The sequence below is a fragment of the Phodopus roborovskii genome, unplaced genomic scaffold, assembly GCF_943737965.1.
Source record: "Phodopus roborovskii unplaced genomic scaffold, PHOROB, whole genome shotgun sequence".
Classification (NCBI taxonomy): Eukaryota; Metazoa; Chordata; class Mammalia; order Rodentia; family Cricetidae; genus Phodopus; species Phodopus roborovskii.
Genome location: NW_026126410.1, coordinates 10,437,705 through 10,460,122, shown reverse-complemented (window position 1 = coordinate 10,460,122; position 22,418 = coordinate 10,437,705). Strand labels below are relative to the sequence as shown.

General features: G+C 38.8%; 1 protein-coding gene across 1 annotated transcript in view; it reads left to right on the top strand.

Annotated features, from left to right (window-relative positions):
• Galntl6 (polypeptide N-acetylgalactosaminyltransferase like 6) overlaps nt 1–22,418 on the top strand; it is a 1,089,910-nt gene that overhangs the window by 1,021,808 nt on the left and 45,684 nt on the right. The window contains exon 9 of the mRNA XM_051182453.1: nt 13,893–14,114. Coding sequence (XP_051038410.1) covers nt 13,893–14,114 — 222 coding nt within the window. The remainder of the gene's footprint in view (nt 1–13,892; nt 14,115–22,418) is intronic.

The following is a 22,418-nucleotide window of genomic DNA, read 5'->3' as shown; positions in this document are numbered from 1 at the left end:
TGGAAATTAGACATCTGTCAGATGTGGGGTTGGTGAATATCTTTTCCCAGTCTATGAGCTGTTGTTTTGTCTTGTTGACTATATTCTTTGCCTTACAGAAGCTTCTCAGTTTGAGGAAGTTCCATTTATTAATTGTTGATCTCAGTATCTGTGCTACTGGTGCTTTGTTCAGGAAGAGGTCTCCTGTACAAATTCATTCAATGGTACCTTCCACTTTCTTTTCTAAGAGGTTCAGGGTGGCTGGGTTTATGTTGAGGTCTTTGATCCATTGGAAATTAAGTTTTGTGCATGGAGATAGATATAGATGTATCTGCAGTCTTCTACACACCAGCATCCAGTTATTCCAGCACTATTTGTTGATGATGCTTTCTTTTTTCCATTGTATAATTTTAGCTTCTTTGTCAAAAATCACATGTTGGTAGGTGTGGGGATTAACATCAGGGTTTTCAACTCTATTCCATTGATCTACCTGTCTATTCTGTCTATTCTTTATGCCAATACCAAGCTGTTTTCAGGACTATAGCTCTGTAATAGAGCTTGCTCTGGAAGTTCCTTTATTGTACAGAGTTGTTTTGGCTATCCTGGGTTTTTGTTTTTCCACATTAAGTTGAGTATTGTTCTTTCAAGGTCTGCGAAGAATTGTGCTGGGATTTTGATGGGGATTACATTGAATCTGTAGATTACTTTTCACAAGATTGCCATTTTTACTATGTTGATCCTACCTATCCAAGAGCATGGGAGATCTTTCCATTTCCTGGTATCTTTTTTTATTTCTTTCTTTAAAGACTCTAAGTTCTTATTATATAGGTCTTTCACCTGTTTGGTTAATGTTACTCCAAGATATTTTATGTTATATGTGGCTATTGTAATGGGTGATGTTTCTCTGATTTCTTTCTCAGCCCCTTTTTCATCTGCATATAGTAGGGCTACTGATTTTTTTTTTTTTTTTTTTTTTTTTTTTTTTTTAATCTTGTATCCTGCCACTTTGCTGAAGCTGTAGGAATTCCCTAGTAGAGTTTTTCAGGTCACTTATGTAAACTATCATATCATTTGCAAATAGTGGAAGTTTGACTTCTTCCTTTCAAATTTGTATCCCCTTGATCTCCTTTTGTTGTCTTATTCCTCTAGCTAGTACTTCAAGTACAATATTGAAGAGATGTGGAAAGTGGACAGCCTTGTCTTGTTCCTTATTTTAGAGGAATCACATTAAGTTTTTCTCCATTTAGTTTGCTGGCTGTTGGTTTACTGTATATTGTTTTGATTATGTTTAGGTATGTTCCTGTTATTCCTCTCCAAAACCTTTATCATGAAGAGGTGTTGGATGTTATCAAAGGCTTTTTCAGCATCTAATGATATGATCATATGGTTTTTCTTTTTCAGTTTGTTTATATAGTGGATTACATTGACAGATTTTTGTTTGTTGAACCATCCTGCACCCCTGAGATGAAGCCTACTTGGTCATGTTAGATGATTTCTCTGATGAGTTCTTGGATTGATTTGCCAGTATTTTAGGAGATTTTTGTATCAATGTTTATGAGGGATATTGGTCTGAAGTTCTCTTTCTTAGTTGTGTCTTTGTGAGTCTTGAGTATTAAGGCAATTGAAGCATCATAAAAAAGAGCTTGGCAATGACCCTCCATTCTATAGTGTGGAACACTTTGAGGCGTATTGGTATTCTTTGAATTTCTGATAGAATTCTGCACTGAACCCATCTGGTCCTGGTTTTTTTTTTTTTTTTTTTTTTTTTGTTGGGAAACTTTTGATGATTGCTTCTATGTCATTAGGGGGTATAGGTCTTTTTAGATTGCTTATCTATTCTTGACTTAATTCTGATAAGGATACCTATCCAGAAATTTGTCCATTTCTGTTAAATTTTTGAGTTTTGTGGAGTACAGGTTTTCAAAGTATTACCTGAAGACTCTGGATTTCCTCAGTGTCCTTTGTTATGTCCCCCTTTTCATTTTTGATTTTGTTAATTTGCATGTACTTTCTCTGCTTTTTGGTTAGTTTGGATAAAGGTTTATCTATCTTGTTGATTTTCTCAAAAAAAAAAAAAAAAAAAAAAAAAAAAAAACTCTTTGTTACATTGATTCTTTGAATTGTTTTCCTAGTTTCTACTTTATTGATTCCAGCCCTCAATTTGATTATTTTCTGGCATCTACTCCTCCTGAGTGAGTTTGCTTCTTTTTGTTCTAGACCTTTCAGTTGTGCTATTAATTCTCTAATGTGACTATTCTCCAGTTTCTTCATTTGGGCACTTAGTGCTATGAACTTTCTTCTTAGCACTGCTTTCAAAGTGCTCACAACTTTGGGGATGTTGTGTCATCATTCTCATTGAATTCTAGGAAGTCTTTAAATTCTTTATTTCTTCCTTGTCCCAGGAATGGTACAATTACACATTGTTCAATTTCCATGAGTTTGTGGGGTTTCTGGAATTTGTGTTGTTGTTAAATTCTAACGTTAAAGCATGGTGGTCTGATAAGATATAGGGGATTATTCCAATTTCTTTTTTTACCCATTGAGGTTTGCTATATTGCCAAGTATGTGTTCAATTTTAGAGAAGGTTTCATGTGGCATTGAGGAGAAGGTGTATTCTTTTGTGTTTGGATGGAATGTTCTATAAATGTTTGTTAAGCCCAATTGGGTCATAGCTTCTGTTAGTTCCTTTGTTTCTTTGTTAAGATTCTTGTCCTGTCTAGTGTTGAGAGTGGGATGCTGAAATCTCCCACTATAAGTATATGAGGTTTATATGCGATTTGAGTTTTAGTAATGTTCCTTTTTTACAAATGTGGGTGCCTTTGTATTTGGAGCATAGGTGTTCAGAATTGAGACTTCATCTTGATGGGTTTCTCCTGTGATAAATAAGAAATGGCCTTCTTCATCTCTTTTGATTGATTTTAGCTTAAAGTCTAATTTGTTATATACTAGAATTGCTGCTCCCACTTGTTTCTTGGGTTCATTTGATTGGAAAATATTTTCTCAACCCTTAACTATGTCTTTGAATTTGAGGTGTATTTCTTGTAGGCAGCAGAAGGATAGATTCTGTCTTAGTATCCATTCTGTTAGCCTGTGTCTTTCTATAGGCAAGTTAAGATCATGAATATTGAGGGATATTAATGACCATTGACTATTAATTCTTGTTTGTTTTGAATTTGGTGGTGGTGGTGGTGGAAGTATGTGTGGATTTCCCCCCATTTCTTTAAAGGACTCTCTCATTTCCTCTTTGAGAGAATCTATCATCTTCATTAAATTGTTTTAGGGTCATTCTCTTCTGTTTCATCTGTGTTGAGAAGAGCAGGTCTTATTGGTGGCATCATATTGATCTTTCTGTTGTTGACTGTGTTATTATAGTGTTGTCTATCCATCTCTTCTCCCAGTATGTACTGGTGTGTCTCTCCCTCTCCTGGTGGGTACAGGACCAAGGTTCTCTTCTGGTGGTTGCAAGCAAGACCAATACTCCTGGGCTCTTCTCTTCCAGTGGATGTTGGCAGGACTAGGGTGCTGGGAGACCCTGGATGGCTGGTTCACTAGGTTGGGTTACCCCATGTACAGTCCCTAGTCCTCAGGAGACTCTGAGCAGGGCACCTGAAGGCAGGCTGGAAACGGGCCCAAGCTTACCTCCTCCCTTTGTTGGAGGTGGAACGAGGATGCTGGCAGATTCCAGATGCACTGATCCACCAGGATGGGCTCCCCCGCATGCAGTCCCCAGTCCTCAGAAGGCTAGATGGATTTTTTTTTTAATTTAAGGATTTCAGGCACTTTTCAATAAACGAGGTTTCAGTTATTCTCTATGACATCATTCCCTAAAATAAGTTATAAATCTATGGGAAAATAAGATAAAATAAATCTTTAAGATATGGTGATCCCATTGCATGCCATAAAGATAAATGTTACCTCAAGGAGACGCAAAATTCTATCAAAAAATATTTACCAGGTGCATGCACACTGTGTTCCAGGCAGAAATGCATATGGCACCTTAGGTATCTTAAACCGACAACACTGCACCTTTCCAATAAGTTCCAAGGATTTCTTTGTAAAGTAATGATACCTCAATGACACCATTTCCCCACTTCACACTGGAGACAAGTATACAGTAAGCAACCCTGGCAGAGACCTCCTCACCTTTAGTTCCTCCCTCTTCTTGAACCCTGAATATTTGATGCTTGTGAAACATGAAAGGAAAAGTGAAGCAATGTTAACACATGGAAATAAGAACCAGCAACACCTGAAACATGAGTTGCTTTCCCATAATTTGACCTTCAACTGCTCCTAATTCCTAATCTAGGAAGTCAGAATTTGGAAATGTCTATTTTCTTTGTTTGAATAACAAATGACAATAGAATAAGACTTTATCCTCTACATTTCTTCCTTTTCTTCCTTCCAGAACCTCCAAGATATCCATCTCCTTGCACCTTCAATTGTTGGCCCTTTCTTACTGTTATTGCATACGTGTGTGTGTGTGTGTGTGTGTGTGTGTGTGTATGTGTGTGTGTGTGTTCCCAAATATAATCTGTTCTTTCTGTATGATGATCCTTGTATGTTTGTTCTCAGGGCTGACCTTTAGGTACTGGATAACCAACTGGTCCTCTCTTTCCTGGAGAACACCATCTCCCCCACTCCCAGCTTTCCTTAGTGTTGTGTAGTTCCTTTTTGTGTAGGATTAAGGCTTCATGGCTTTTCCCCCCACCCACTTTGAAATGCCCATTGGTGTCATTCTTCTTCACCTCACAGTTCTCTACAGTTTTTAAAACAATTTGGAGGTAAAACATAGAATTTTCATACTCAGGTAGACCCTTAAAGCAAAGGGGACATGCACAGGCCTCTGCCATTTCGTGTCATAAAAAAAAAAAAAAAAAAAAAAAAAAAAAAAAAAACACTTATGGAGTAAATACATTATTTTAAAATTTCGCAATTTCCTACAACCTGTCAAACTATTCTTCAGTTTAGTTTCTTCCTTTTTATTTGACCCTCGTATTTTTCCCACCATGCTCCAAGGAATACTATGTTCTTCCCAACAGTAATTCATTTGCTCATTTTGATTGTTTCAAATATTCCCTGATGCCAAGTTCAAGTTTGTCTACAACCTGTGCATCAATTATAAAGTGCTTCCTAGTATGAAAAACAGACAATTGAGTCAAACAGTCTTTTAAGCTATGAGGACAATGTTCAGCATTTGGGGACCTAACACTAATAGCCAGAATTTTATTTTAGCTTTGTTTATACTCACTGTGTTATTCTTTTGAATAAAGATAGTATTTAAGTTGGCTGACATAGATAATGATTGTTTTGCCTTTGTCATTTCTAATGAAATTTAAAACATGCTTATGTTCTATTTCTAGTTGTTTTTCAGTCTGTGTTAGTTTCTCTTGCTCCATCCAGAGCATTTTGGCTTCTGTGTTGTTATTTAGCATTTAGATAGCTTGCTTACTTGAAAACACTTAAAAGCAAACTACATGGTGAGCGGTCTGGTAGGCTAGAGGGAGTTATAATTGTGGTTTTAATCATTATCCCCATTAGAAGTGAACATTTTCCTGCATTCTCAACTCTACTGGAGATTTGGAAAGAAGAAAGTTTGCTCAGACAAAATAGGTCCCTGCTGCTACAAAATTAAGCCAGTGAAATTTAAGCAAATAAAGTATTTCAGTGCATCACAGTATCAATAAACAGATACGCAGCCCTCCACAGCTAGAATTGGCTATTTTACAGCTCTGGCTTCCAAGACTCTAGTCCCTCAAAAAGCCATAGGAGCACCTGGAGGGGAGGGACTCATTGTGTGAAGTTAGTCTCTTCCCTTGAGGTGTGTAAATGCATAATGCCACAGAGCTAGAGGCTTCTGTTTGGTTTCTGCTTGCTCATTTCTGTCCCCATCACCTTGTTTCCAATGGTTTATTAGTTCATGGCAGGAATTCCATTTCCAATTTAAGTGTGTCTCATTTTCAGGGAGGCAGAGCAAACAGTTAACTATTAGTGATCTGTAAACTGAGAAATTACCAAACACCGGAGAGGAACTTTGTAGTATCCAGATGATTTTGATGGGCTAATTCTGAAAAGTATTTGCAGAAACAAAATTTCACAGATCACCCAAACATTGGACAGTCATATTATTTGACCTAAGAAAACTGCAATGAGAAACTAGAAACATCGTGATTTATTTCTACCTGTTTTTTAAAGCATGGGGAATCAAACGGAGCCCACTGATAACTAGGAAACGAATGCTGCAGTATAATTTTAGGATGGCCTCCCTTTGCTTCATATGTTTGCTTCAGATGGCCTTGTAACTCTCTCTTTCTCTCTCTCTCTCTGTCTCTCTCTTTGTGTGTGTGTGTGTGTGTGTGTGTGTGTGTGTGTGAGTTTGTGTGTGTCCCTCTCTCCCTCTCTTATTCTCCCTTCCCTCCTCTCTCTGTGTCTCCCTCTCTCTTACTCCCCCCCCAATGTGTACAACAGTAATAACCGAAGGAATAAAGCTATCAGTTTCAGAAGCAGGGAACATAGAAGAGACTAAAAGAAAGGTACTACTTGGGAGGATCTGTACAAAGAAAAGGGAAGAGGGAAGTGATATAATTTTATTTTAATAATATATGTGGAACACTACAGACAAAGTAATAAGGGAGTTAAGGAAAGGGAGAAAATGGCAACAAAATCATGTTAATCAGGCCAGGGATATGGCTCATCAAACCCGAGGTCAATTCCCTGGCCCCACATAGTCAATAAAGAGAGCCTAAATATGCAGTTCTCTTTGTACCACACATTTTCCCAACCCAAATGCACACAGACAGAAACACATTCACACACTAAATTAACAGATACAATTAAAAGTTTCGATTTTGTGAATAAAGGGTTGATATAAAAACATGAATAACCACTACTACTCAACAATACTAATGAAATCCTAACTAATCTTTGCAAGAATTCATTTCTGAAAGATGGAAGACAATAGAGAGTTCCAATAGGTTCTTGCATATAGCCAATTGATTTTCAACAAGTAAAAGGCAAACTGTGAAGAAAGTAGTTTTTCAATAAATACTCTTAGAACAGTTCAATACCTTTAAAAAGTCAATTCATATCTAGTTCTATATGCAAAAAATCAACTCAAAATGAGCCACAGATCTATGCAAAAGACAAAATTATAACATCTTTAGGAAAAAGAGAAGGAAAATGTGTATGTGAGCAAAAATATTTTAGACATGATGCCACAGAAACTATCCCTAGGGAAACAACTGATAAATTGAGCTTCATTGAAATTGAGACCTCCTAGACCGAAGAAATAAAAATCCAGAATAAGGAGTGTTGGGAAATGCCTGCAATCAAGTCTGACAAGGAACAAGGAAATGTGTAAAGAGTTTTCAAAATCCAATAATTTAAGGGAAAATGTGGACTGAGCATACTCTATGGTGCTGAACATACCTAGCATACATGAAGATTCAGTCTCCTGCACATAAGCATATACATAAATATTTCTTAATGAGCAAAGAATCAACAGATACTTGACCAACAAAGATAGTTGGAGATTAAAATAAGGACACTTAAGGGTATTTCATGCCATCAGTCTTGATAGATGTAGGGTACTTCTGGATTTGTGTGAGATTTCTCAAGTATACCCATGCCGGAAAGAAATAACATGAACAGAATATACAAAGAAGCCAGAATCAGAGGATGTTAATTTGTGTCCGAGAAACACTTTCTGGTAATATTTACTTTTAGAAGGGCTCACTGTAGTGACTCACGGGGCGTGGTCGGGGGGAGGAGGGGCACGAGTGCACGCACATATGCACATGTGTGTAAGTGAGTTTTTGAGTCAAGGTTTCCCTGTGTTCTCCAGTCTTTGCTTTCCTGTGCCATCATGTCTCCACTGTGATTCTGGATACTGCCTCCTGTCTTTATATAATTTTCTCTGAAGATCTGACTGATTAGCCAGCCAGTAGTTTGATCTTAACTGTCCCTCATTGCTGGGGTAAAATCCAAAGAGGCAAGAGGAAACATTTAGACACATTGGGTGTGTTCACTACCTTATTAATGATGAAAGTTTCACCAGTAAATCTGCATTTAATAGTGTGCCAAGTTGTACATTTTAAATGAGTGGTTTCTTGGCAACAGCTATTCTTCAGTAAATCTGTTTGTAAAGTTCAACGTAGTGAATTTTGTAATTAAGGGTGGTAATTAAGTCATTTGTGGAGTTGATTTTTTTTTACTGTTCTGTGTCTAAAAGGGCACTAGATATTTCATAAGCACTATGGTAAGTATATAAAATATTCAAACACAAATTTAATAGAGACATGCAAGTCAAAGAAAGGGCTAACCCTAGTCAAGAGAAACAACACAGGTGACCACCTGCAAACTGCTCACTGAACCTTGGTAAAGGACAGAGAACTCAGCTGTCAGGGAAGCCTCTTATGTGGGACTGGATTAGCTTCCTCCCTCTATGCTTCCCACTGACTTCAATGAAGTTTTTAGATTAAAGAAAAGTAAAGCAGGGTGAATAATTATTGTGGAGACTGGGGATGACTTGCAAAGGTTCTCTTTCAAGAGCTGCACTTCTGGTGACATTATCATGTTATCAGTGGTAAGAAGGATTTGGGGTGGCACTCCTGAACAACTAAAGCCCTCTTAAGTATCAAAGAGGAGACAAAGAAATACCTTCAAATCAAAGCAGGCTTATTGAACACATAGGATAGCAGTGTGAGTCCTTGTTGTAGGAATGATAGTGAACAAATAGCTCTCTCTCCAGAACTAGTGATAGTCAGCAAAACCAGTCTCATTCAGAAACAGTTCCTCATATACAAATATATGAAGAAGGCAAAATCTATTATTCATTGCACTGTAATAAAATAGCTTAATATTGACAGAGTACAGCTTGTGGATTGGGGTCACGCTAGTGCACATATAATAACCGTACCGTGCACAAAGAAAATAGAGGCATGCTACTAAGGTGAAATTTGCCCAAATAAAACAGATGTGTGGGACAGCTGTGGCTACTGACTCCCAAGTAACACACTGGGAAACTGAACGAGAATTGTATCTGTAGAATAATTCAACAGTAGAATTACTGGCACACACAAAAATATTAATAATTATTAGCAGATAGATGGATGTGATTCTGGGCACCGGAAGGACAAACAGAACCCATTGTTTTCACATGCAGAACAACAAAGAAAAACAGTCATGGAAATTGTTCTTATGAACTGGGATAGAAATGTGATTTAATGTTCTGGGCAAAATATCAATTCCAAGAGCTGATAGCATCAGAATTAAGAAAAGAAAGTCTTAGTCTTGGGTAGCTCAAAGAATACATCTAATCCTAAGTACCTCTAGATGGAGTTGAATGTGTTATATGTGTTAATAAATATTTTGACAACACGGAGATTAATACCAGGTTGGACTGAGTGAGGGAGCATGTTGTGACACCCAAAAATCACAGAAAGGTGCCAGAAAAACGGCACGTCTCAGCACGTGAAACGTATAGGAAATAATAGCTTTGATTTCATTTCATATTCATGAACAGGAAACTCTGCAGCTTTTTTAAACTTAACGTGTGTGTGTGTGTGTGTGTGTGTGTGTGTGTGTGTGTGTGTGTGTCTGTGTCTGTGTGGCTATGTGTGTGTGGCTGTCTTATATCCAATACCTCTTAAATAACTCGTGCTGCATATTTTCCTATCCTAGCACATGAAAGCATCTTTGGTTCAAAATGAATGGACTGAGCCATCTCCCCAGTCGACTTGACCGAACAGAATTCGGCTAAGACAGGCAGCTTCCCCTACTATTTTCAGATGTAGCCAATTCCCCTCTGCACAGGCCGTTCTGGCAGTGCTGCCTGTTGTTTCTGTAAACTCTGTGGTTGATTCCCTGCTTGCTTCACAGATATAGAGGCAGCAGGAGTCCCTCTGTTAACCAGCCACACAGGGGAGTGTATCTTATTATATCCGCTGTGTATTACAGCAGACTTCTCAGCAGAGAGCTGCTTCCCACAACTATGAAGTAATCTCAACGGAAGCAAAACATTCACTGTGGATTTGGAAATAGCTTCAAGATTATGAGATTCTGCACATACAGTTGATGAATTAAAAAGCACTATGGAGTGAGTACATACCATAATCAGACTGTGTATAGTACCAAGTAGGGTTGCCAGCCTTAGCAAATTAAAACACAAGATGCTCCTCGGCATTTGATTTTCAGATAAACAACAAATAGCTTTTAGTATAAGCCTGTCCCACATAATATTAATAATGCAAATGCTAATTATACTTACAATTGTAAGCTGTTTGTTGTTTATTTGATCTGTAGACCAGGCTAGCCTCAAATTCGGAGATCCACCTGCCTCTGTCTGGAATGAAAGGTGCTGTTGTTTATTCAAAAGTGACACTTAACTATATACCATGTATTTTACCTGGCAGTGCTAACTGGGAGAAAGAAGAAAGAGTTTTAAGGAAGGATATCAGAAAAACAGGAGAAATGCTGGGCTGAAGGAGAGCTGATAAAGAGAAAGATGGGAGTTGCTGCTCTGTTTTAAAAGATGATGAATAGAACCATTTGTGAAGCAGAGGGTCTCATACCAAAGAGTAAAATTAAGGAGCAATGTTAAACATTGTTTAAAGTCCTTAAACAACAGACAACGCTTACAGAACCAAGTCTGAGTTATGGGCAAAACACCTGGAAGGGAGACTTTTCTTATGAAAATGATGATCAGGGACAGATAATGGAAAAGCCGACTCAGTGGTCATGAAAAGAACGGAATTATGATATATCCCTAAAAGGAGACAGAAGGGAGGTTTGAGAAAGAGTGGCCCAGAGCTAACAGATGAAAGGAGAAAGTTCTGGTCAGAGAAGACTTTCTTGGAGAAAGCCACGGACCTGTAAAGAATCTAGGGGACCAATGATCATGTTTTGCATCACTCTTTATGTTGTTTGATCATCTGCGCTCTGAAAGTTGCGTGAAAGCCTTCATAAACATTCACACCCAGGTGAGTTACTGAAGGAGTGTTTGTAAAATAAGAAAAATTAGCTGGGCAGGGGTGACATATGCCTTTAATCCCAGCATGTAGAAGGCAGAGGCAAGAGAATCTCTGAGTTAAAGGCCTGTCTGGTACACAAAGTGAGTTCCAGGACAGTCAGTCCTATACAGAGAAACCCTATCTAAAAAAAAAAAAAAAAAAAAAAAAAAAAAAAAAGCTGGTGGCATTAGGCAGAGGCAAGTGGATCTCTGAGGACAGTGTGATCTACAAAGTGAGTTCCAGGGCAGTCAGAGCTATTAAACAAAGAAACCCTGTCTCAAAACCAAATGTTAAAAAGACAAGAGTAACTGCCGATGAGCCCCACTCAAGTGCTCACTCACAGAGGTCAGTGAGTGAGATAAAAAAGCAAGCTAGCATCAAGAGAGAAAAGAATCCCCAAATAGGAAACTGAAGGTTGTATATATATGAGCACCCCAAGTATCCACAGGATCACCTTACATGTAATTTAGGAGTAAAGTGCTTTTGTTTAAGACTCAAAAATGAACAGGAACTCCAGGGAATAGCTGGCTCTATGTAGAAAACCACATCTAAGTCCCGGGAGTTCGGGAGAAAACTGATTGCATGTGTACATCTCCTGATTTAGGCTTCCTTTTTTCTTTCTTTTTGATAACTATGCTTTGGTCACATAAGCACCATCATCAACATTCGTTCTATCTCCGAGACAGATGGGAAAGTTCTGGCAAGAGCTCACTCCCCTGGCAAGAGACGCTATTGGAATGTCTCACTTTCATGATTTTGCACATTTACATAGCTATGAATGCCTAAGTGAGAAATCTGCCTTTGCACCTTCCCATTACTGCCATACATTAGGATGTGTGTATTTGTGTTCCTGTATAAACATGCCAGTGTGCTGTAATGCATGTGAGTATAACTACTTCCTGGAATAGTGGAATTTGTGCTACAACCTATAAAAAGACCATGGAAACTCTTCTTGCAACTGCTTGTGACATTTTTCAGCTGTGCTTCCAATATTTTTTCCAAAAGCTAAATACTGAATTATGATTGCAGACACAAATGAACACAGTGTGCTGTAATTTCTAGAATAATGGCCTTGGAGTGATTTTATTTGTCCAGCCAATTGAAAGAGTTGGGAATAATGACTGTTCCTTGACCATAACAATTAATACTTCAGAAGGTTTCCCCCAGTAAGAAACTCTATTCCAAGTTCAAGCCTGGCTCACTTTCTCTTCTATCCGATTCAGGGTATCTGGTCCTATCTTGAAGTTCTTGATCCATTAAGAGTTGAGTTTTGTGCACGGTGATAAATATGGCTCTATTTGCATTCTTCTACATGTAGTCTTCCAGTTTGGCCAGCACCATTTATTGAAGATTCTCTCTCTCTCTCTCTCTCTCTTCTTCTTCTTCTTCTTCTTCTTCTTCTTCTTCTTCTTCTTCTTCTTCTTCTTCTTCTTCTTCTCCTTCTTCTTCATAAAGTCTTGACTAGTTTTTGTTCTAATCATGTGTTAGGCTCTTACTGATGGTCCCAGCCATTATGGTCATTTTGTCCTCACAGAACAAATGAGAAAGTGGATCATGCCACTGCCTTCACAAACCAAGCATTTAAAATAAGGAACTTATACTAGAAAGAACAGCAACCAGACTCCATGGGACACTAACCTATGAAAATGATGGTAGAGCTGAAGGCATCAAACTAACACTTTCTAGGCAGATGCTGCTGTTCTGTGTACTACTGAATGCCATAGAATTTGAAGAGATGTCAGATGGCATCTCATCTCCCCTCCACTTCCTTCTCAGAGACCTGAGTCATAGTGGCTAACACTATACCCAGGCTCTTCCATTTTCAATACTGAACCCTTTCTAGTACTCATAATGGCAGCTTATTTTCCATAATAGCTAGTGTGTAGTAATTCCAAGTAGTTTACAAGAAGTACTGTTTCACTTAGTCCTACAACTACCCCATGTACAGCTCTTGCAGATCTTGGGTTTAGAATCTAAAACCCAGTGTGGCTAACCAGCTCAACCCAAAAACCAGCAAAAGAATAGCCTTCTGGGCCAAGCTTGGTGGCACCCACCTTTAATCCTAACATGCAGGAGGCAGAGAAAGGTAGATTCTGTGAGTTGAGGCCAGCCTGGTCTACACAGTGAGTTCCAGGACAGTCCAAGCTACATAGTGAAACTCTCTCTCAAAAAGAAAAAGACAAAACTGGCTTTCCTACTCTCAACCCACAGCTCTTCTAATCCTAAGGAAGAGTTCATTTTCTTACCATCCATCTCCTGACTTCTTCACCACCCCAGGAAGCACCTGTAGAGAGATTGTCTCTCCAATAATTCCCTTCCTTCCACATCCAAATGCAGCAAGTTATTAAATTCTGGTTGGCGTCCATGTCACAATATCAGAAAAAAACTTTTTAAGTACTTCTACACTTGGGGATGGGAGGAACAGCAACTTACTCATTCTTAATCTTTCCAAGATGTCTGTATCTTGAAATGCTTTAAGTAATTAGATACCTAAGGGAGTCACATTCTCCCCAGTTTCTATTCCTTTAGTTGTATGTAAAAAGTAAAATAGGTATGTAGCAACATTAAATAACAGGAGGGAAATTGCCATAATTGTGAAAAGAGCTTCTGCCACCTCTGGTAATTACCATATTGTCCACTGAACCTCAGGCTGGAAGCAGAACTCGCACTGAGCCACAGGCTAATCCCATCAAACTCCTTGTCAGTGTGGAAACTCCCACTGTTAATATCCCGCCAGCCAATGCGGCCTGCAGACACCTCGTTTCTTTTACTTTTCTCTTTTCAGTTTCTGATGCAAGGAAAATGATCTTTTTGGGCGTAGAAGCCAATAACCAATAACTAACTTGTTTTTTTGTTTGTTTGTTTGTTTGTTTGTTTGTTTTGTTTTGTCTTGTCTCTGCTATACAGAACCTGAAGAGGGTGGCTGAGACCTGGATGGATGAATTCGCGGAGTACATTTACCAGCGGAGGCCGGAGTACAGGCACCTCTCCACCGGGGACATCTCTGCCCAGAAGGAGTTGCGCAAGCGACTCAAGTGCAAAGACTTCAAATGGTTCATGGCTGCGGTGGCCTGGGACGTGCCGAAGTACTACCCTCCGGTAGAGCCCCTGCCTGCTGCGTGGGGGGAGGTGAGGAGACCTGCCCTACCTCTGAGAACCTCCCAGCTTGAGAAGTGAGAGAGACTGCTAAACCTTAGGTCTTTTCTCCTTCAGCCCAGCAGGTTCATTTAAATTATGATAATGAGTGCTGACTTCCTTTAGAAAGTGCTTAGAAGTAAACATCCGACCCACAGTGTTGATATCCCATCCAAGAATTATGGGACACACACGGCTGATGATGCTTTAATTGGATTTTGTTTAATATGCCTCAAAAAATATTTTAACTTAAGATTGGCAGAATTGGAACTCATAGAGAGTAAAAACAACATCTTATAAATAATCATGATCAGGTATCAGATAGGATAAAACTTGTGATCAGATTTAAGGAAGTCCTTCGCTGTCCTCTGAGTGGCCTTATTGCTGTTTGAACATTCAAGGACAAAGCAAAGGAGGGCGAGGCTAACCAGGGAATACCTTCTGCTATCATGAAGGATTGCTAGGCACCATGTTGCTAGGAGACATGTTGGTTTCATATATATATATATATATATATATATATATATGTATGTATGTATATATATATATATATATATATATATATATATATATATCTCCAAGTCCATTTCAATGAAAACAAACATTTATAGAAAATACTTGGGAATTTGGGCGTCGTTCTTTCCAAACTACTTCCTGCTGGTAAGGGGCGCTATCATGGGGGATTCTAAGAAGATGCAGAAATCCTGGCTGTAGTCCATAAGGCTGCTTTGTCCAGCTGATTTGAATGTAGAATCACCTGGTACTGTTTCAGGTGGTCTGGCTTGATCAAACCACATTAGTCTGGAAGGAATCCACATCTTTTCATTTTCTGTGGAAACAAAAATAGAAATCCTTTTCCCCAGTAACTTGTCCTTGAACTTCCTCTATGACATGTTGGTTTCTTGAATGAGCACTAACCTCCCTGCTTTTCAACACTCTGATCTGGTATTTTGCATCCCGTGATCACAAGTGGGAAGTTCCAGATAGCCTCGGGGCCCCAGATTTGAAACATCTATCTTTGGGGATAAAATAGATTGCTTCACTGCTCTGTACATTCAATACTATTATGGTAGATTTTTCCCTCCAGAAAGTGTGTGAAAGCAAAGACCACATCCAATGGGGTGGATGTAGCCTAGGGATTTAACTGCTTTTACAAGAGGATACCAAGGGCAAATACTGGCTGGGCTGTGAGTTCACACCATCCCAGGACTGCCAGGGCACTGCATAGGAGCCATTTCATCATTGTCCTTGGTTTTGTGGTGTGCTTAAGACCTCATTACCTAGTTGGTGTCAATGGTCCACCCAGCTCTGAAAAACAACTTCTTAATCCAGGTGAAATGGTAAACGTCTGCCTATGGGCCTCAGTTGGTCCAGTACTTGTCTAGAAAACACAAAACCCTGGTTCTATCCTCAGCATTGGATAAATCATGCCTGATGCCCCACACCTATAATCCTGGGACCTGGAAGGAAGAGTCAGGAGAATCAGAAGTTCAAGGTCATCCTCACATACATGTGATACTGTTATCTCAAAGATAAATAACAAAATCAAATAGGTTGTTTCCTAACTAATTTGTATATTAACCAGTTTCTCAAAGAGATAAAAAAAAAATAGCTAAATGCATAGAGCTTATCTGTGAGAGATCTTTCATGTTTTTCACACTTGCATGGTTTTTCTTTTTTTCTTTTTTCTTTCCCTTTGTGTTATTTGGTAGGGGGTTGTTTTGCTTTCCTTTTTATGAGAGGGTCTCATGTATGTAGCTTAGGTTGTCCTCCAACTCAAGAGCCTCCTGCCTGGCATGCAGGTATGCATTACTGTGTCTTGGTTGGAAGTTATTTTAAAAGTAAGCTTCTTATTTTAGAATAATTCTAAGTTTATAGCTGTGTTGTAATTATAATATGGGAAGATCAGATGCATCCACACCCACATATTTGTACTAAGAGCATTTAGTACTTCCTCCATTGACTGGTAGCTTATCAGATGAATTGATTCTTACTGGGACAGTTATACTTACTAAACTACCATTTATTTAGATTTAACCAGGTCTCATAGTAAAGTCCCTTTTCCTTTCCAGGATCCAATCCAATAGCTGAGAGGACTTTGCAACATCCTACAAACTTTGAAGTGATTGCTAGAATACCCATAGCTCATAAGCAAGAACAGTAGGTCAGCACTGCCTTAGTAAAACATTGAAAAGGTGATGCGGACGCAGGGTCTTTTACAGGAAAGAACCTCCAACAGCAGGAATACAGGTTCCCCTATGGGACTCCTGGGCCAAGAAGTAGGGAACTTGTGTTCAGTCATACTCAATGTTAGTTACTCACCACCTGCTTCTCTGCCCCATCCTGATTTTGGGTAAACAGTTGCTAGGCCATCTTTGGTTCTGGTTGTTGGGACTGAGCTTTGAACAATGTGTTATAGACCATATCTCCTAGCTCATTCCCTGGGTCTTCCCTTCCACCCTGAAGAATATTTTCACCACAGACCATGTAAGATATGAAATCAGGCAATGCCCCATTCAAAACATTTCAAAAACCTCTCTCTCTCTCTCTCTCTCTCTCTCTCTCTCTCTCTGTGTGTGTGTGTGTGTGTGTATGTGTGTGTAAATCAATGACTTCACCTCTCTTGCAGAACCTCCAACTTCACCTCTTGCTAGCCCTGATGCACTCTCCTCTATTGATCTTACCATTTTTTAAATGTGCCAAACAGAATCTCACTTCAAGGCCTTTGCACTGCAGTTTCCACCAAGTAGACTCTTCCTGCCCCTGGAATTCTATGGCTACTTCCATCACCTTCTTTGGCGCTGTGGTGGTTTGAAAGAAAATGCTCCTCAAAAGGAGTGGCATTATTAGAAGGTGTGACCTTGTTAGAGTTGGCGTGGTCTTGTTGGAGCAAGTGTGTCACTGTGAAAGCAGGCTTTGAGGTCTCATATATGCTCAAGCCATACCTAGTGAGACAGAGCACTTCCTGTTGCCTGCAAGATGTAGAACACTCAGCTACAGCATCATGTATGCCTGCATGCTACCATGACCTGCCATGGTGATAATGGACAAAACCTCTGAAACTATAGGCCATCCCATTAAATATTTTCCTTTATAAGAGTTGCCATGGTATCTCTTCACAGCAATGGAAATCCTAAGTAAGATAAGAACCTAACTCAAAAGAACTTATCAGCTCAACAAAGCCTTCAATGGCCAGCCTAATCCATATTTGCAGTAGCCTACACAAAACGGATATGAAACTCTTTTATTCTCTTTCCTCCATTACTCTGGCATCAAACACCATGTCAAACTCTACCATTTATTTATCAGATTTCTTATATCTACCACTAGAGAGCAACCTCCAATGACACAAAAATTCTGTTGGTTTTCATTCTTACAAACTACTCTTTGGCGGTAAGAAAGGAACTTAATGGTTATTTGGTTACAGGAGCAAAGTAAGAATGAATAGAGGACCATTCGATCTTGTGCCCATGAACCGTGTCTCTAAGCCTACTCAGAGCACACTTGGTACCTATTTCACCTCTTATTCAGGAGAAGGGTCTCCATGCCATCCTTTCATTGACCCAACAAGGTCCCAGTCCCCAATTACCTGGTGCGACTGGGAATAACAAATTACAAACCATTGACCCTGATGGACTGACAGGTCCTATGTTGCAAAACATTGTATTCTATCTTCCTAAGAAAAGGAGAAATTCCAGTGGTTTCAAGAATCTTAGCAAGGTCCTCTCTCTTAAAAAGCAGAAGAGGCCAAAGTCACAACTACTCAAGACGATTACCTGCTGCAAGCCATCCCATCCTCTGCTTCACAATGGCAGCAGCGGAGACTTAATAGGTATGAAAGCCATGTGATAAGCCAAGCACCCCTTAGTGCTATTCAAACAGAAGCAACAAGTGTTTCTAGGATGCTATGTTATATTGCAAGAGAGTAGGTTTAAAGTGGAAAATCATTCTTAAGCCACTCACATATGGAGTGTCTCTTTTGTAGCACGATATGAAATTTTAAAAAATGAACTTCCTATTATTTTCTCCTTCTTCCTTCCCCTCCTTAGAATTCATGAATTTGCTTAAGTCATTTATAGCACTCCTTTATAATCTATAAAGAAAAGTTTTTCAGAATCCTAAACACCGTAAGAGAGAATAAAAGATGTAAAATAGACAGTGCTGTGGATTATACTTTTTTTACAACACGTCTGCTTACTGCTCTTAATGTGCCAATCTCATCACAACTATTTGTCATCTTGCAACTTCGCAAAAAAATAAATAAATCTTTATTTTCAAAAATTCATCTCAATCTGAAACCACTTTGACTGCTTATTTCAATTCCTTCCTTGAGATGAATGTCACCTGAACTATAGAATGTTCTTGAAGTTTGGCACCCTCAACAATTCCAGTTCCTCTGTGCTGTTTCAGGCTGTTGCTCTTGACATCTATTAACCTGTTTGCTTCCTCTTCCTGCTAACTTTCTCACAGTGCCAGAATTCTTCCAATTCCTCAGTTTTAGCTTCCAGAGAAGGGTGTTCAACACTGAGAGATGCATTAGCTATAAGATCAAGATGATGATGCATCTTTCAAACAAAGTCTATGTTGTTCCATTGATGTGAGGTGCAAGGATAAAAGCCTCTGCTCTTCTATACAATGAACAGTCTCTAGAATCTTCTTGGGAGTAGTCAGGCCAGCTTCTCAAAGTTCCCCTATTACCTGGTGTGACTGGGAAAGCTTCTCAATGACACCGTCCCTCGGTTCCCTTGACAGCTACTCATTCTGTCACTTACACACTGTGTATCATCAAACTAGACTAGATAATTTGTCATTCTGAATGTCTTAGGTTTGATTTAATCTATCATTTATTTTCTCAGAAAGAAACAATGCTAGTACTCCATACTAATCTAACTCTCTGGAGTTCAACAAAGTAAAGAAAAGATGTAGGAAAAATGTAGAATTGAGTTATCCTTTCATATTTTATTATAGGTTTTCTAAGTTCTCACCCACTATAATGAGCTATGAAGACACCCGAGAAAGTCTTACAATGTAATTTTGGTTCCATGTTCCCAGATTAGCAAGCTGCACAGCTTGGTGTACAAACAGTGGCACATTGTCTCATGTCACAATGGAGTCAGGGGTGCTTCGGGTCTAACTAATTATTGTTTCCTCTGTTACACATAGCATATATAAGCATGTCTATCAAATATTTCATCTTGGGCTGAAGATGTAGTCCAGTTGGGTACAGGGCTTGCCTAGCACGGATGAAGCCATGAGGTCAGTCCCCAGCACCACATAAATAGAATGTGTCAGTCTCTGTGTTAGAATGTATGCCTCTGTATCTTAGAAAGTCATATCAGAAGTATCACAAGTTCAAGGTTATCTTTGTTTACACAGGAGGTTCAAGGCTGGCTTGGGATATATGAGACCATGTCTTAGAAGGAAAAAAAAAAACAAAAAACCTTTGTCTTTTCTTTTTGAAGGAGATGCCCACTTTGAAAATAAAGTTTATTTTTTGTTTTTTGTCTTTTTTAAGTCTGCACAGTCACAGAATTAACAATGAATGTGCCAAGATTGGCACAGTAAGAATAGGAAGCAGAGAGGGAAAACACATGTATTTTATTCTTCCTTAAAATATACATATTTGTATTTGGCATATGTGTATGCACTAAATATATACTTCTCTGGCTCATGTGAAATTTAAAGTATAATTATAACTTCATCATCTTAGTATTTATCTTACCTTTGTGAACATTTGAATATTTGCATTTACTTTAATCATACAAATTCATGGAATAGTAAGATAACATTTCTACAATAATCTGACTTTAGAATAGAGTAAGATTTCTGTTACTATGAACAGGAGACCTATTGATTTCTTCTCATCAAAAGTCTAGACAGAACATTCAGGGTAGCAAAAAGCAAACATGGACATCATCAGGCACAACAGTGAATGACAAAGAATTCAAAAGGAGCTCTGGAAGATGGGTTTGTGTAATGTGAGCTCCAGACTGCTGTGAACTCTTGGTGATCCCAGCAGAGATTAGAAGTTGCTGTAAAGATAAACAAGGAGAGAGCTTCAAAACCAACAAGTACATCACATGCACCCATAAAAAAGATCAGGCACTTTTACAGATCATTAAAACACAACCAAATATGAAAAAGAACAGTGAAACTAAAAACTTTCTCCACATATTCAAGCTGAAGACCAGTAGGACTCTAGGACAATAGGACTCTAGGAAAGGGCATTAGGAATGTGGTCATGTGACCGGCCTTGGCTAACAAGCACCTCAGACACATTCCAAGAGGCCTTGGGCTTTTGTTGCTGTGTGATTTTTGTTTCATTGTTTTTGTTGCTCTTGTGGCAGAGACACATCCTTTCGCCTAGCTCAAGCAACAAAAAGAATTCACCGTGAGTTGGATCTCAAATGAAGAATCGGAGATCCAAAGAGAGAAACAAAAACTACCAAAAAGGCCAGGATCTAAAACAGAACTCAAAAGTACAGAATCACAAGCACATCTAAAGGTAACAAGAAAGACCTTCCTAAGACTAGAAGACACAGAGTGAGAGGTGGGAAGGTTTGTGACTCACTGAGCCTGGAGAGACAAAGACATGACTTGTGAAAAGATAATATTGTTTAACAGCTCACACACAAAACAGCTAGAGTAAAGAATACTCTACATGAATTTTCCTCTAATAGTCCAATGAGCTATTTATATGTGGAAAATAAAAACAGATTGTAATAAAACCCCATATACCATCCTAGTGACTAGCTCTGGCACTGTCATCATTAGGCAAGCTTTATTTGTTAAAGCACAAGCAAAACATCTCCACAAAGAATAAAGACGAAAATGAGACAAATCCAGTTCCAGAGAGCTATGGATCTGTATGCATGGAGCAACGGAAATGTACACATTTAGCTACAGAGGGAAACTGCAATAAAAAGTGATTTTCAAAATGAGCTAAAGAATCTTTAAAACAATCATCAAAGCTTGAAGAAGTGTACCAATGAGAATTAGAATACCTCATAGATGAGGTGGCCGGAATATGAGAGGTAACTTTGTGAACAAAGAGCTGAGAAAACTCAGGAATGGATGGGGAAAGTAACCAGGTGCATTTCAGAAATGAAGTTAAAGGGAGAAAAATCAAAAGTGAGGCTAGAGGAATGAGGAATGCAAATAAGAAACAAGAGGAAGGAAAGAACCCATCAAAAGATTCACACCAGAGGAGCAGACTCAACCTAAAATCCTCAAAGAACACAGTCCTTTCAAAAAGGAAAGACAGAAAACATTTAAAACTCTAACTCAAGGAAATGTTCAAATGAAAGATTTGAACCAGCATGCTTGGGAAACTTGGGAAACTCGGGAGCCACCAGTGGGAAACGCTTCTGAAGACAGTGGTTATATTTTTAAGTTGGGGGGGTAATATACACATCAAAGTAAAAGTAATAAATGAGAATTTGAAGTAAGAATTTTTGTTTTTAACAAGAAGGCAGTGGAACAAATAGCATTGTAAAGATTTTTAAAAATTAAAATACCAGCCACAGATTTTATATCCAACCAAATTATCATTCAAGCATCAAGACTATTGAGAAACAGTTTATGAACATTCAATAACTGAGAGATGTACTTTTAAAGGTTTATTTTATTTTTACTAATGTGTTCATGCATGGCTATGATGTATGTGCTCCAGTACCTGTGGAGGCTAGAGAGAAGGTATCAGAGCTCCTGGGGTTACAGGCTGTGATAGGCATGGAAGTCATGGTGCTAGAGAAGTATTTAAAAACTACATCTGACCTTCAGGCAGAGAGAAAGAGACAGAGAGAGAGAAAGATACAGAGAGAGAGAGAGAGAGAGAGAGAGAGAGAGAGAGAGAGACTGGGTTTGATAAGGGCTTTTGACATCAAAGCCTACCCGCAGTGACACACTTGCTCTACTAATCCTTTCAAATATATAAGCCTCTGGAGACCATTCTTGTTCAAACCATCACAATCAGTCTTGGTAATAAGACCTTTACATCAGTTTCTTCTCTTCAAAAAATTCAAATAGTATCAATGTCGTAACAGTGAACGCACTTGACTTTCTACTACAAAATTCTTCACTAAGTAGATAAATCAAAGATACATGGAGACATATTTGAAGTCAACTGTAAGACCAGGAGAGTAGAGGTGGGTTGAAGAGAGACAATATAAACCTAGTGTGTTCACAGAAAGGATAAGCATAGGTGAATCACACTTGCTATAAATGAGACAAGGCAAACCATATAAAGTTCGAGTAGTTTAGCTCCATTGACACAGGTGGCTGTTTAAATGGAAATGG